General features: G+C 40.4%; 1 protein-coding gene across 2 annotated transcripts in view; it reads left to right on the top strand.

The window, feature by feature from the left end:
- DNMBP (dynamin binding protein) overlaps positions 1 to 17000 on the top strand; it is a 117602-nt gene that overhangs the window by 27074 nt on the left and 73528 nt on the right. For both annotated transcript variants that reach the window (XM_049645564.1, XM_049645565.1), the window contains exons 3-4: positions 10874 to 11028; positions 12775 to 12897. In XM_049645564.1, coding sequence (XP_049501521.1) covers positions 10884 to 11028; positions 12775 to 12897 — 268 coding nt within the window. In that variant the 5' untranslated portion in view covers positions 10874 to 10883. The remainder of the gene's footprint in view (positions 1 to 10873; positions 11029 to 12774; positions 12898 to 17000) is intronic.

The raw sequence follows: 17000 nt of genomic DNA, 5'->3' as shown, positions 1-17000 counted from the left end.
ACTAGTAATTTTGGGACCTTCCTCCACCAGTGCAATTTTGTCAAAAAGACAAAATTGATGTAGAGACATATAAGCGAATTTTTACAAAATATTTTTTGGCCTCTACTTCATTTTATTTTTAATTTTTTTTTTTTCAACGTTTTTTTATTTATTGTTGGGACAGAGAGAGACAGAGCATGAACGGGGGAGGGGCAGAGAGAGAGGGAGACACAGAATCGGAAACAGGCTCCAGGCTCCGAGCCATCAGCCCAGAGCCCGACGCGGGGCTCGAACTCACGGACCGCGAGATCGTGACCTGGCTGAAGTCGGACGCTCAACCGACTGCGCCACCCAGGCGCCCCGGCCTCTACTTCATTTTAGATGAGAAGTGTTTGGTTTAAACCCTGAAGGGGACTGAAGGGCCCTTCCATGATTGGCAGAAAGTCAGATATATATCCTGTCCATCTGCTGAGGTTGCTGCCTTCCAGCTTGGGACCAGTTTGAAATAAGCAAATGTAATGTAAATTGTAAGACAGTTTATAATAGTAGATTCCTTTCCTACCTTCATTACTCTGATCATTCCATCTAAGTCAGAACAGGTTTTTCATTTTTTCCTAGGAGTCCAACATTCCACAGCTTGTTTAACCAAAGTATATGTTGTGAGTCAGTGCTCTTGTCATCAGAAGAGCAGTAGGTAGAAGGAGGTTGAAGGAGGACGGGTTGGCCCTGACTGTGTTACTCAGCCTCGTGGGGGATGCCATGATCAAGATGGGTTCTACTTTTCCTCCTCATCTGTTGCTAGTTCTCTGAGTAGTCACCTGGCAGTGACTGTTGACCTTCTGTCCAAAATGAACTCTGGTGACATAAACCAGAAGGGGAAATGCTGTTTCCTTAGCTTCTCTCATTTCCTTCCTGAAAGGAAGAACTTCATTTTCTGACACCTCTGATCCTTTCACACAAAGCAAAGAGACTATTCTTTTTATCCCTGTATTTTTAAGAATAAGACAACTGCACAATTGTCTTTTTTCTTTTTTTAATTTGAGAGAGAGCACACGAGTGGGGGAGAGGGGCAGAGAGAGAGAGAGAGAGAATCTTTTTTTTTCTTTTTTTTAATTTTTTTTTTTAACGTTTATTTATTTTTGAGACATAGAAAGAGCATGAGTGGAGGAGGGACAGAGAGAGAGGGAGACACAGAATCAGAAGCAGGCTCCAGGCTCTGAGCCATCAGCCCAGAGCCCGACGCGGGGCTGGAACTCACGGACCGCGAGATCGTGACCTGAGCTGAAGTCGGACGCTTAACCGACTGAGCCACCCAGGCGCCCCTTGAGAGAGAGAATCTTAAGCAGACTCCATACTCAGCATGGAGCCCAACACAGGGCTCGATCCCACAACCCTGCGATCATGACCTGAGCCAAAATCAAGAGTTGGACACTCAACCCACTGAGCCATCCAGGTGCCCTCCACAATTGCTTTTTGAAATTAAATATTATTTCTCATTGCGCTATTAAAATTTTTAAAATGGATTTCCATTCCCAAAAGGTAATATTTTTGAGAAAGTCAGTTTCAAGACATAAAGAAATTCTCACATGCTCATGAAAGCATATTCCTTTGAAGGAACCTATACTGGAGAGTCCCCACAAAGAGGCCCCCTTCCCCAGCTTTTGTCAGGTAGGCAAAGATGTACCTGCTCCAGGGCTCCCCCCTTGCAGGACCAAACAAGAAACACGAAAGGAGAAACAGCAGTCCTTCGTTTAGGAAACCTCTTCAGAAATTTTGTTTTGGAATCCCAGAGTTTAGACTTACATTATGAATTGGGAAATGAAAGTGTCACTAGTGCTTTCTGAAAGAATAAATTTTCAAAACTCTCCTACATTGTATCCTACTTTCCTAATGGTAAAACAGATGGCTCAGAATTTTGAAACAAGAATTTAGAGTCTGGGTCCCACGCACGAGATCCATCAAAAGTGAGGCTATTTTTTTAGTGGAGTAATCCAGGCATCAATGATTTTATTCCTATTTTTTAAAGGTTTCAAAATTTGCATCTCTAGCTCTCCTCTCTCATCTGGATTTAGAATGGTAGATTTAGGAAACCAATTTTATACTTTTGTGTATTCTTTGTCCCCATTTTTTTTCATGCACATTTCTCAGAAATCCTGAAAATTCCTTTGGGCACGTATCCATCAGGGGCCTAGCAAAATATGGAAGGCACGCCGAAGGTGGATCATTTGAGGAGGTTCTTCTTCGAATGGAATGGACAGGTGTGGGGAAAATAACAACCCCAGGCTTGCAGAAGAGCCACCTCAGGCCTGAAGGGGCAGGGAACCGGGAGCCAACTGATAGCCCAGCAGGGAAGGAGCCCCGGGGAATAAACACCCCGACTTCTCTGTCCTTCTACCGTCAGCTCTTCTGCTATGCCACCCGTTGGCTCAACCCAACTGGAAGCCAGAGGCAAGGGAGCACCTTGCTGCGGTTCTTGTGGGTCAGCTCTGAGGAGCACAGCACAGGGTGCGGGGTGGAGGAAGGTGGAGGACAGGCCCAGGAGGGAAATGGCAGACCCTCAGCACACGCTTATTGTTCAGTACACGCTCAAGATTCAGGTACATGCTCAATCTGTCCCAGGCTCAGCTCTTTCCTCAAAAGGCTGGTTTGGAAATTACTTATTAAGCTGTGTGATATCGGTATCAGGGTAAAAGTTTATAGTTTGTGATCTCAGGATTTTTTTTCAGTAATACGTTCAGACTTGTAGATATGTTACTTATTAAAAATTACCAAAGTTCCCCAAGCCTTCTCTCCCTTCTATGACATACGTTTTAAAAACTCTTTTTTACTGTGGTAAATGCATATATAACCTAAGATTTACCATTTTAAACATTAAAACAATTTTTTTAAGTTTATTTATTTTGAGCGGGGGGGAAGGGGCAGAGAGGGAGAGAGAGAAAATCCCACACAGGCTCTGCACTGGCGGCGCGGGGCTCAAACCCACGAACCATGAGATCACGACCTGAGCTGAAATCAAGAGTTGGATGCTTAACTGACTAAGCCACCCAGGCGCCCCCCATTTTGACCACTTTTAAGCGTACAGTTCTGTGGCATGAAGTACATTGACACTGTTGTGCAGCCATCATCACCGTCTGCCTCCAGAACTCCTTCATCTTCCCCGGCTGAAACCCCATACCCATTTCCCCTCACCCCAGTCCCTGGGAGCCGCCATTCCACTTTCTGTTTCTTTGAGTTTGTTCTTGAATGATCATACAAATGAAATCGCATAGTATTTGCCTTTTGTTTGTGAGCTAGCATGATGTCTTCAAGTTTCATCCATGTTGAAGCACGTGCCAGATTGTCCTTCCTTTTTAAGGCTGAATGATGTTCCGTTGTATGTCTGCACCACAGTTGTTTTCTTTTTATCCCAAGTTTTTATTTACATTTGGGCTTGTTAACATACAGTGCAATGTTAGTTTCAGGTGTAGAACTGAGTGATTTATCACTTACATAGGACACCAGGTGCCCGTTACAAGTGCCCTCCTGAATACCCATCACCCATTTCTCCCCCCCAGTAATCATAACTTTGCTCTCTATAGTTAAGAGTATGTTTCTTGGTTTGCTTCCTTTTTTTTCTCCCCATGTTTATTTTTGTTTCTTAAATTCCACATATGAACAAAATCATATGATATTTGTCCCTCTCTGACTGACTGACTTCACTTAGCATAATACTTTCTAGTTCTATCCATGTCATGGCAAATGGCAAGATTTCGTTCTTTTTTATGGCTGAGTAATAATTCTGTTTTGTGTGTGTGTGTACGTGTGTGTGTGTATATATATATATATATATATATATATATATATATATAACATCTTCTTTATCCATTGGTTGATGGACATTTGGGTTCCTTCCATAATTTGGCTGTTGTTGATACTATAAACATTGGGGTGCATGTAGTCCTTCAAATTAGTATTTTAGTATCCTTTGGGTAAATACCTGGTAGTGCCATTGCTGGATTGTAGGGTAGTTGTATTCTTAACTTTCTGAGGAACCTCCATACTGTTTTCCAGAGTGGTTGCACCAATTTGCATTCCACTAAATGTAAGAAGGTATGCTACATTTTGTTTATTCATCTGTGGATGGATAGTGGTTGTGTGTTACACATTTTATTTTATTTTTAAAAGTTTATTTATTTTGAGAGAGAGGGAGAGAGAGAGATCGAGCGGGGGGAGGAGCAGAGAGAGAGGGGGAGAGAGAGAGAATCCCAAGCAGGCTCCACACTGTCAGCAAGGAGCCTGATGCGGGGCTTGAATTCACCAACCATGAGATCATGACCTGAGCCAAAATCAAGAGCCAGTTGCCTAACAACTGAGCCACCCAGGTGCCCCATGATATACATCTTACTTTATGATCTTTTTAATTTTTATTTATTTTGAGAGAGAAAAGACACATGTACAAGCGGGGGAGGGGCAGAGGGAGAGAAAAGAGAGAATCCCAAGCAGGCTCCATACTGTCAGCACAGAGCCCAATGTGGGGCTCAAACTCATGAACCATGAGATCATGACCTGATCTGAAATCAAGAGTCAGATGTTTAACCAACTGAGCCACCCAGGGGTCCCCCTGTGATCTACATTTTAAAATGTGATTTATTTCTGAATATGTTCTCATTAATACATTCACTATCATGACTGTAACCTACACATGTGCAGTGTGATGTCTCAGAAATCTACAAAGTGATATAAGAGGAAGGGCTATAGGAGCTGAGGCATGAAAGGTGGAAGTGAGCATGAGCAGGAGAGGTGGGCATCATTTGGAGAAAGTGGAGAATGGGGAGACTTTAAATATGTGCAAAGATGGGGGAACCCACCATGGAGAAAAAAGGGGCATGTAAGCAAAGGAAAAAATTCTGGACAGAAAGTGCTTTATCAGAGCAGAGAGCATTTTGATTGGTTAGGATTGCACTGAGGGTTACTCAAGTGGGGTGAGGTGAGGCAAAAAAAAAAAAAAAAAAAAAAGTGTGCTGTGGGCAGAGAAATTTAGAAAACTGGTTTACAAAGGATTCTTAGGGGGCACCTGGGTAGCTCAGTTGGTTAAGGGTACAGCTCTTGATTTTGGCTCAGGTTATGATCTCATGGTTTGTGGGACTGAGCCCTGAGTCAGGCTCTACACTGACAGCGCTGAGCCTGCTTGGGATTCTCTCTCTCTCTCTCTCTCTCTCTCTCTCTCTCTCTCAAAAAAGAATAAAAATTTTTTAAAAATTAAAAAAAAAAAAAAAGAATTCTTAATTGGATTGTCTCAGTCTTCAATATACTAGTATTTTATGCCCCTCCTAGAGGGAAATAGTCCATAGCTTCCCCCAAGTTTACAGTGACCGTGGAGCTCTTGTATTAGAAGCTGCTTAGTGTCCTCAGAACATGTTTTGGGAAAATGGTGGGGACGAAGCTAAGCTTCTTGGGGGCAGGAACTATATCTTGAATGTTCTTTGGTACATCATGGTAGTAAAACTGGATTAAGAGGTAGCTGCCAAGGATATCAGTCGATAGAAAGTGTTAAAATAGTGAGTCACTAAAAAAAAGTCAGTGCAGATTTAAAAACTCTCTTTCTCTGTCACTAACTGAAAGAGAGAGAAATCTCCTTCTGAGATTAATGGTCAAGTTATATGCAGGGTTTTATTTTTCCCTAGGTAGGGTAGATACTTTGGGATAGGAGTTAAACTATTTCAAACAGTAGAGGAGAGTTGAATGCTCCTGTCAGCCACCAACGGGATTAGAGAATAAATATTTAAAGAATATTGGTCAAAGGGTCATCAAAGTACAACCAAAGTTTCAGCCTGCATGGGAATTTGAGTCCGTTAGGCTTGATAAATATTTGTCCAATATGTGAATAAATTAGAGAAAACAGGAAGACCTTGTGAATTTTTAAGCAACTGAACAACATGTAAAAATCAATAGTTTAAAAGATTAACTACGTTCATTGGAGAGAAATGAATTTTATCTTTGGCCAAGAAAAGAGGCAAACGACACTTAAAAACAACAATAAAATATGTAAGCAGGTTTGCCTGGGTGGCTCAGTCGGTTAAGCGTCTGCCTTCAGCTCATGTCATGATCTCATGATTTGTAAGTTTGATCTCCACGTCGTGCTCCATGCTGACAGCTAGGAGCCTGGAGCCTGCTTCGGATTCTGTGTCTCTCTGCCCTCCCCTGCTTGTACTCTGTTTCTCTCTCTCTCTCTCAAAAATAAACAAACATAAAAAAAAAGGTAAACAGATAATGACCTCTAGTTAAGATATATATGCCAAAGTGCTGGAGGAAAATATCTGTGCTTTATTTTGAGATGCATCAAAAATAAAACAAAATGTTTGCAATATGTCAAAAAAATAACATGGATTGATAAATGGATAAAGAGATGTGTGATACAATAACTGCAGTAAGATGTGAACGGTAGAATCTAGGTAGTGGGTGTAAAGCTTTTTTAAGTTCACTGTGTAAAAATTTTTATAATAAAATGTTGGAGAACCAAAGAGAGGAAATTGGAAGTTTAGAAGATTTTGAGGGAAGAACCAGGGAGATTTCAGAGATGGGATACCTACAGTAAAAAGAACATGGGCACTGGAATCAAACAGACCTGAATTCTGGGTCTGGCTTAGCTTTTTATTTGCTAGAGATATAGCAAATATATATATATATATATATAATATATATATATATATATTATATATATATAATATATGTATATATGTAAATATAATATATCTAATATGGACATATTAGATATATTTTAATATATATATTAGATACACATTAGATGTATTGCCCAGTGGTGGCACTGGGATTTGAACCTGGGCACCCTGGCTCTGAAGCCTTGCTGTCTACCTTGCAATGCAGCAATGATTCAAGCTTCCAGTTCGGTGTCTGGCACATGGTAGATTATCATCCAGTAGCTGTTGCTATTAGTGTACCACCAACTGTAGAGGATGACGTCCTTCTAGTATTTGATCTAGAAGATTTATATGACACTATTATATGAGCTGGAAGGCCCAACTGTTTGTGGAAAGAGATGGTTAATTTAGTTTTCGATAAGTGGAAGTTGAGATTTTGATACGAATAGTCTTGTGTATTTTCTAAAATCATTTGCTTGTTAAAAATGTGAAAGTGTGTTACGTGCTGAGCACTGCTCTAGACAAGTGAGCAAAACAGACAAAAATCTCTACCCTCTTAGGGTTTTGTGTTCTGCAAGAGTTTGAAGAATTAAGGACCTTTATATCTCAAATGCAGACTGACTCTCCAAAGGAAATGCCAGCGAGAGAAGGTGGTGTTTTCATAGCAGACTTTCCTGATGTCCCTGACATCCTGCCGTATGGGCAGTTCTTTCCTCTGCTTTCTCTCAAGCCCAGCTGTGTTCTGATTTCCTCTGAAGTTCTTTTTACTTCCATCTGGAGTTGGTGGAACAGCTTATATAAGCTATTTATGATTAAGTTTCAAAATATCTGTCCAGGACTCTAAAACGGCCCAGGCAGGAACAATAGTAGTTGCTTTTCATGGGGTTTACAGAGCAGAAAAGACGGAGATGAAATTCATGATATTCCATGTAACCCAGAGGGCACCAAGATCTCCTTTCCGGTCTCACACATGAATCCTGTACTTTAGCTAGGCTCTGGCTCCAGCACCCTTCCAGGGTGTGTATTCCTCAGCGATTACGCACTCATTCCAACAGGGCAGGAGGTCAGTCAGTAACAGTATTCGTTGAGCCAGACCCTCCTCTGCTTCTGAGTCATTTTCTGGTACAGCAAAAAGGTTGTCAGGGAGAAGCTTTAACTCTTTCAGATCACAAAGTTTACTCCTCAGCTAACAGGGTCTGTCTCTTAACATCCTACAGAGTGTATGCTGATTCTCTCTTTGACATTTCAGATAAGGAGGTATATATTTAGTCTGAGAGTGAGATGGAATTTGAGAAAACAAAGTAGAAGGAGAAAAATAATACCACCGTGGCCCAACCTTGGGGAGGTGTGTTGATAACGTATAGATGGCTAAGAGGTTTGCAAAATATTATGCTTGTTTAAAAACAATATTTATGACACCGCGCTTAATGCGGAAATCTGACATCTGGCAACTTCAGCCATTTGGAAGACAGCCAGAAAATAAGAAAGGGGCATCAGAGCACATAAAAAGTAACTGTTGAAAAACTCTAGCTAACTAATACGTGTAGTTTACCACCACGGAAGAGTTCATTAGGTTTTCCTTTAGAGCCTGTTTACATTTTATTTATCTAGGGACTTCTAATAATTTTGGCGGTGTCTGTATGGTCTTCCCTCCCCAGCAGACTATGAACAGCAATCTAGAAAGAGGATAGAAAAACTGATAGAGGAGGTACCTGATAGCAGAGGGACAGCTGACAGCAAAAGAGAAAGACCCAAAAGTTATACAGTACTGGTATTATGCATCACAACACAGTATACTAATGTATGGTCTTAATGAACTTGTGTCCATCAGGCAAAGAGTAAATTATGTTCAGTGTCTTTCCTACTAGCGAAGGCAAGAGAGGTATATAATTTTTTTTAATGTTTATTTATTTTTGAGAGAGAAAGAGAGAGAGGGAGACACAGAACCTGAAGCAGGCTCCAGGCTCTGAGCAGTCAGCACAGAGCCGGACACGGGGCTTGAACTCACTATCCATGATTTCATGACCTGAGCCGAAGTCGGACACTCAACCAACTGCGCCACTCAGGTGCCCCTATAATGTGTCTGTTTTTAAACATGGTCAAAGCTAAACCAAGTTTTGACGTGTTGAAATGGTAGATTCCGTGGCGTTTCTGTACTTGTACTTGTACACTGTGCTATACATTGTCTGGTGATATATCAGTGAGACAGATTTGAGCTTGTAGCTGATTATGGAAATAATGTTTAGTAACAACTGCTCACATTTATCGAGCACCTCCTATACCAACCCTGTCCTAGGTGCTTTTACACTATTAGCATATGGTTAAGGTTTTAGGCAGATCTGGATTTCTGTTCCATCTCTGACTTACTGTATGACCTCAGACAGATTGCATCACCTCTCTGAGCCTGTGCCCTCATCTGCAAAATGGAAACTAATGATATGGGATAGGATTGTTGTGGGGACCCAATGAGGGACATAGCACAGTGCATGGCATATAGTAAGTGCTCAATAAATATTAGGCATTATTATCATTATTTTTATCACCATCATCCTTCTGATGATTATTATCAAAGTATGATTATCCCCATTTTTCTGAACAGGAAACTATAGCCCAGAGAGTTTAAGTAGTTTATCCAAGGTGAAATAACTAATAAAAGTTGGAGCTGGCATTTGAACCTTGATCTCTGACTCCAGATGCCTGGTTACTTTGCATTCACATTATGCTGCCTCTTCAGCATGGGATTGTAATTCAATTTTTTTCTATACAGAGGGCAGAGGACATAGGGAATGTTACTGGCCACTTCTTTTTCCACTGTGGACCCAAGTCATCTCATTATAGACAAAAATTCCAGTAACACAGAGATAAGCTCCTTTTACTCAACAGTACAAATTAAATATGCAATATTTAATTGTGTTGCGTGATTCATTAAAATTGTAAAGGCGCTCCACATTAATATCCTCAACTATTTATATGCATAACATGTTTGTGTACATCATTGTTTTCTTAGGTAATAAACTCAACAAAACTGTAACCATCTTTTTTTTTTTTTTTTTTTTTGGTAACTAGGCATTTAGTGCTTTTTGATGTCATCATAGTTATATGTGAAACAAAAGTTAGAAGCCTCATCTCTACCAACACCAGACAGATACTTGAGATGAATAAAGGAAAATAGGCTTGAGGCCTGGATACTCAGGAGAGCGTCAGGTGCTCTCTGTGAAACACCTGAGAGACAGGTTGCTAATCACGGCTTGTTGACAGCTGAGCACATGCCCAGTCTTTCCTCCTTTTCTGTTGTTTAAATGTGTATTGAGGAGGCTCCCTGGGCACATATGTCAAGGTGAAAGACCCCCTTAACAGTGCAAGGATACTATGCAAGCTTGGGGGATAGGTGTCTTTGAACTGAAAACACATTCTTGATTTGGTCTATTGTACTAAATCTGGTCTGGAAGTGTCATTTTTATATCGCCCTTTCTTGTTCTTTTCATGGATTTTTACGTTTCAGTACATTTTAAATCTCTGCCATTGAGGTGTGATCCCACATTCCTTTTTTTGGGGGGGGGCGCTGGGGGGTAAGTAGGAGCCTGAATCCTGGCCCTGCTGCTATGAACTTTGTGACAAATTAAGTTTTTCAACTTGCTGAGCATAGGTATCCTAATCTTTAAGATAGTTCTGGGGAACTATCTTATTTCATTATAAATGAAATGCCATATTAAAAAACCCTACTTAAAAAAAATTTTTTTAATGTTAATTTTTATTTTTGAGAGAGAGAGACAACATGAGCGAGGGAAGGGCAGAGAGAGAGGGAGACACAGAATCTGAAGTAGGCTCAAGTCTCTGAGCTGTCAGCACAGGCTCCCCAAACCCCCTACTTTTTAAATACCGTATTTTAAAAGTACCATACTGACTGTACTTGAAAACTGTTAATTTCCTTATTGGCCCTTTCAGGCCTACTGAGACGTCTACATTTCCCAACTTGTACCTTTTCTGTCAATCACAGGTAAAGGTCACTTTTTTTTCCCCCCTGACTCCAGAAGTGCCATGAGAATCAAATGAAGAATGTATGAGGAAATCATTATTTTTGTCAGACAGTACTTAAATTTCTTCAGAATATAAAGTACAAGCTTCTTATTTGCTTAGCTTTGACTTGATTCTAAGCGTCTTTATATCTTAAGCTTTATCATTGTCAAGATATTGACCTATAGTCCAATGTCTTAAATAGTTAACACTTTCCAATGTCTTTTGACTTGTCTTTCCAGGTTATAAAACATGGAGGCTGGCTCAGTGGTTCGAGCCATCTTTGACTTTTGCCCTAGTGTATCAGAAGAACTACCGCTCTTTGTAGGAGATATTATTGAGGTGTTGGCAGTGGTGGATGAATTTTGGCTTCTAGGAAAGAAAGAAGATGTTACAGGTAAGAGGCTTATAATTCCTCAGGTACAAAATAGACCACAGGCCCTCCAATCTTTCCATATTAAAAAATAAAGGTTAAATGGGAAGCCCAAGTCAATAAACTACAGAATCCTTTTGTGTTTTTCCTGTGGTTTTTACCAGTGGGGAGAGAATGTTTGTTATCAATCCATCTATCCTTTTTGGTTCCTTCCAAAGGCTGAGATGGTTCGATACCAGCTGTCCCAGGCCAATTTTCTGTTCACATCTTTACCTATCCTTCCCAGGTCTTTGTCCTTTGTGCTCCGTGCCATTGTTTACGTTCTGAAAATACGTGTTATTTCTTTGTTCAGAAACCTGTTGTTTGACATTATTTTTCACTACCAGTCTTTACCTGTGATTTGTGGAACGTAAGTCACTCTCCACCATATTTTCTCTACCTGTCTTCCTCAAACGTTTTCTACCCTTTCTTTCACTCTGTTTTTCAAGGGATCATGATGCGTCCTGTTCACTCCTTCTTAGATCCATGGTTGGCCCAAATTTATTAAAGCTACCCCTGCCCTGGGTGCAGCTACCTTCCACTTCTTATACACCTGATTTCCTTTCTTCCAGTCTTTCAAATATATGTTAGCACCAGTTTCTTTCATTAATGAGCCTAGGGAAGGGTGAAGGTTTTTACCCCACACTATGCACCTGTGTTAAATCCAGTCCTTAACTGACATAGATTTATGTAATTCTGGGCTGCAGCTTGTTATACAGACTCTGTTAACACTTAACCCACACTTGGGAGATAATAGATTATTTCTCAATAGAAATGATAGCTCAGCTAAGACAAAAATGATGAGTAAGAGTTAGCAACACAAAGAGGATAGACAGAGAGAATTGCTTATCCAGAGGCCCTTGAATGACAAAGAACATGGAGGGTCCGAGAAAAGTTCAGCCTGGCATGAGGTCTGAAAGGTTGAGGAAGGGAGAAGGTGCTGGGGAGAGGAGCTGGGGAGAGGAGCAGGAGCTAGATCGTGGAGGACAGCATATGCCATGGTTATGGAGTTATGGAATGGGATACAATACAGGTGCTTTAAGCACTGTCAGATTTGTATTTTAGAAAGCTCAGTGCTACAGATTGAGAAATGATAGGGAAGGGCAAAACCAAGGGCAGGGAGGCAGCCTGGGAGGTTGTTGCAGTGACCCAGGTGAGACATGCTGCTGACCTGGACCGAGGTGATGGGTCTGGAGATGAGTGGATGGATACAAGAGATATTTGGAAGGTGGAATCCATTAAACTTTCTGATGCTTTCCAACTGACAGGCCCTGTCTGTCTACTACCACCTATTAAAACGCTACCCATCTTCAGACTTAAATGCAGTCTTTTTCATAAAATTTTTTGTATTCTTCCTGAACCATTTTCTACCTTCTCTAATGTCCATAGCAATCTGTGCATTTTTCTTGTGTCACTAGATTTCAGAGTGATTGTTTATGTCTGAGTTCGATTTTAAGATCTTTGAGAGCAAGACCATCTTACTCATTTTTCCCTCTGTAGTGTGTCTTGTCTAGAGTAGCACCCGGTTAATGCTTATTGGATTGAGTTGCATTTTTTCTGCTCCGCATGAATGAAATTTTGTGTGCTGTACTTTTTCTATAGTAGATTTTCCAATTATGAGTACTCACTTTTCAATTTAGTGTCTATAAATGGCCTCAGAAACAAAGTTATTATGTCCTGGTACACAGAAAATGAAATTTCAGTATTAGAAACGTTTGCTTTTACTTTCAGGACAGTTCCCCAGCAGTTTTGTGGAAATTGTGACCATCCCCAGTCTAAAAGAAGGAGAGAGGCTGTTTGTCTGTATCTGTGAATTTACATCCCAAGAATTAAACAGTCTTCCCCTCCACCGAGGTAAGTTGACCATTCAGGAGTAGACTGTTTACAATAAGTTGAATGGAGCTGGCCCATTTTGACAACTAGATTTTTTTTTTTTTTTGAATTTTTAAAAGTGGCTAACCTCTGGAGAGTGTTTAGTAGTAGCAAGATCGTGCTGACAATAATAATGCCTTATATTTGCATAGCATTTTATAATTTCCATAGTATTTGCTCACAAATACATTCTCATCTGATCCTCACCACAGACCTGGTAGCAAAGTGGATATTATTAACTGCATTTAATAAATAATGAAAATGAGATTCAAAGGATGTTACCTGCAGATGAAAACTTTTGGCCTCAGAAGGTCAAGTCATGTCACCTGATTGTAAGTCCAGCATTCTCTTTCCACTGCCCCATATTGTAGCCACACTTCAGACTACATTAATCTTTTTTTCCCTTAAAAACTAATATGGCTTTCCCAGCAACATTACTATTTATTACTATATAATAATCAAGCAGGAATTTTGGTATAGAGATTAAGAGACAGATGTCAAATAGCCCCATTTTGACTCCCTATCGATAGGTAATATTACATTAAAGTTATCATCAGAACCAGTTTAAAAGGAAGTGATTTAAGGGGTGCCTGGTGGCTCGGTTAAGTGTCCGACTTTGGCACAGGTCATGATCTCACGGTTCATGAGTTCGAGCCCCACACTGGACTCTGCTGTCTGCGTGGAGCCCGTTTGGGATCCTCTGTCCCCCTCTCTCTCTGCCTCTCCCCCACTTATGCTCTCTCTCTCTCTCTCTCTCAAAAATAAGTAAACATTAAAAAAAAGGAAGTGATTTAAAATGAATAGTTGTAGCCATGTCTCAGTGACATTCCAAGTATTTCTCACTTACTCTGATAGACATATGAACTTCTAAAGATGGACCATAAACCGTTTCACCAAGGATACTGGATTAAGTCCACACATTTCTGCATGAGCACAGAAACCAGTAGTGTTCCACAAACTGATGTTTATGATGAATGCAATTTTTGTGATGACAAAGGAGGAGCCAGCAAAATGGTAGAATTTATTGGGCATGTTCTTAACATTGTTACTTACTCTTTTGAGTATGGCCCTGAAGGACTAGGCTTAATTTCTTAAACCATGTGCACATCTGAGAGAGAGAGAGCTCGCAGAGGTGGGGAAAGAGAGAAACCTAGCAAACTTCCCTAACCCTCAGGCAGTGAGAAGGAATATTGAATTTAGATCTTAATCCTCAAAATCTGTTTTGAGAGTTTCTTACACTTGGCATTGACCCTCTACCTCTGTTCTGAACGCTTTCTTGTTAATCAGTGTGGGAAAGGGAGAGAGAAATAGATCAAGATGTTATAGCAGGAAACTTTTATCTGTCTCCACTCACAGCCCTTCCACTGCGGGGAGAGGGGGGGTCTGTAGTCCGCATCAGACCAGAGGGAGTGGAGAAAAGGCCAGAGCACAGTAGCTTCCATTAGAGCTGAGCGGAAGATATGGGTGGCATGGATTTGTCCTTTCCTATACCTAGAGCAAATAAATGGTATAAGAATATACGCTGTGGGAATATGCAGGATGTCTACGACATTTGGGGAATTGGAAGATGTATCTTCTGGAATTAGCTTTTTTGCTTTATATCTTGTGTAGTCAGGTCTTAGATACTAAAAAGAGAGATTTTCTGCTGAATGCCTTCCCTGGAAAGACTGGTATCATGGGTTCTGAACTTGCTTTGAAGTTAAAATCGGCCTCAGGAATCCCAGGGCCACAAAATAGATTCTTAGGAAGACCCTAGCATGCATCTTTCAGCCAGGAGCCTCTTGGACCAAGACTGACTCAAGCTCAGGCTGGGTCTTAGAACCTGTAGATGTTATCTCAATTAGTTTTTAAGCAAAGGAAGAGGATGCAGCAGGGGCAATACGCAGGAAGAGACTAGAAAGAGATATGCTAACTGTCAGTGTTTTTATCTGTTCTCTTCTCTGATGCTCTCCTTCCAGTGAGTGCACTGACTGTTCAGCTCTGTTTCCTTCTATGCTTTTCATGTCTCTTTTAGCTCTGTGTCTTCTGATTTGAACACATAAGCCTTTGAGAATGGGAGAGTTAGGTAGATGCACCTCTGCGATTTGAATTTTTCTGGGAAGTTTAGCAGGAGACACAGAAATGATTTTAATTTCTCTTGTTTTCTATGCACGACAGTACACATCGACAGATAATAATTTTACTTGTGGGAAACAAAACCAGTAAAAAAAAGAAAGTATTGTTTTATGCCACCTATAGTTTATAAAACGTGAGTCTAGGCTTCCTGATTTTCAAGTCTAGTGCTTGGAATGTCCCTTCTACTTCTTAGGTTGAAAATTGTTTTTTTCCATTAGGTCAGTGTCTCAGCTCACGAGTGGTATACATTCCTCTAGCCCTGCCTTCTAGTACTATTAGTCCTATTCCCTGTTGTTTCTTTCTCTCTCCTCAGTACCTTCCGTGTAGCAGTGAAGCTTCCTCTGTTCTGTGTAAATAAAACTTTTGGTGATTGAATATATGTCAGGAGGGGATTTGGAAACCTTAAGAGCATGTGGGATAATGTTTGAGACCTGTTTCGTTTTACCATGCTGCCTTCAGTTAATTGTTGCCTACTTACTGTTCAGAAGTATCATTGGGATTAATAAGAGAAAAAATTATATATTTTAATTGTAAAGTTATGTTATTAAAGATATATATGTATTTGGAGCTTAGGAGATAAGAATTCTGATGGCCCTAGATTTAAATCCATCTCTACAACTTAGCAGCTGTGACTTTAGGCTAGTTACTTACATTATCTCAGCCTCAGTAGGATAACAATACCTACCCCAGGTAGTTGTGAGGGTTGAGTGAGGTTACGCACATAAAGCATCTGGAACAAGGTAAGCATGCCGTAAAGATGAACTGTCCTTCTTATTCTTTTTTTTTTTTTTTTTTTTAACGTTTATTTATTTTTGAGACAGAGAGAGAGACACAGCATGAACGGGGGAGAGGCAGAGAGAGAGGGAGACACAGAATCGGAAGCAGGCTCCAGGCTCTGAGCCATCAGTCCAGAGCCCGACGCGGGGCTCGAACTCGCGGACCGCGAGATCGTGACCTGAGCTGAAGTCGGATGCTTAACCGACTGAGCCACCCAGGCGCCCCTGTCCTTCTTATTCTTAACCTGGGATTCCTGGACTTTGTGGATGTGCTCTGGGGGGACGTTGTGTCCTAATAATGACATGAAGTTTATGTGTCTGTACATTTTTCCAGGGAGATTCTATCTGGAATTGGAATCACCAGTAGTTCTTCCAGCAGGTGTCACCCTTTCTCCTTTCCACAAAGCCATCCAGTTGTTTTGGACTATTCCCTGTATTCTGAGTTATATTTAAACTCCGAAAACAAGGCTGTCTCTGTATGTCTTCTTTGGAAAAATGTCTATTCAAACCCTCTGCCTATTTTTTAATCAGGTTGTTTGGGTTTTTTTGGTGTTGGGTTGTATAAGTTTTTTATATATTTTGGATATTAACCTCTTATCAGATAAGTCATTTGCAAATATCTTCTCCCATTCAGTAGGTTGCTTCCTTTATTTTGTTGATGGTTTCCTTCACTGTGAAAAAGCTTTTTATTTTGATATAGTCCCAAAAGACACATGAAAAGATGTTCAGCATTACTAATCATCAGGGAAATGCAAATCAAAAACCACGATGAGATTATCACCTTATACCTGTCAGAATGGCTAAAATCAAAAAGACAAGAGATAACAAGTGTTGGTGAGGATGTAGAAAAAAGGAACCCTTGTACACTGTTGGTGGGAATGTAAATTGGTACAGTCCTGGTGGAAAACATGGAGGTTCCCCAAAAAATTAAAAATAGAAATACCATATGATCTAATAATTCTAATAATTCACCCAAAGAAAACAAAAAGACTAATACAAAAAGATATGTGTGCCTGTATGTTTATTGCAGCATTATTTACAATAGCCAAGATGTGGAAACAACCTAAGTGTCCATTGATAGATGATAAGGAACATGGTGTGTGTGTGTGTGTGTGTGTGTGTGTGTGTATACATATATACATATACGTACATATATATATGTATACACATATACATATACATACATATATATAT

This window comes from Panthera uncia, chromosome D2, assembly GCF_023721935.1.
Source record: "Panthera uncia isolate 11264 chromosome D2, Puncia_PCG_1.0, whole genome shotgun sequence".
NCBI classification, from domain to species: Eukaryota; Metazoa; Chordata; class Mammalia; order Carnivora; family Felidae; genus Panthera; species Panthera uncia.
The sequence above is the reverse complement of the archived record's forward strand: the minus strand, read 5'-3'. Positions and strand labels throughout refer to the sequence as shown.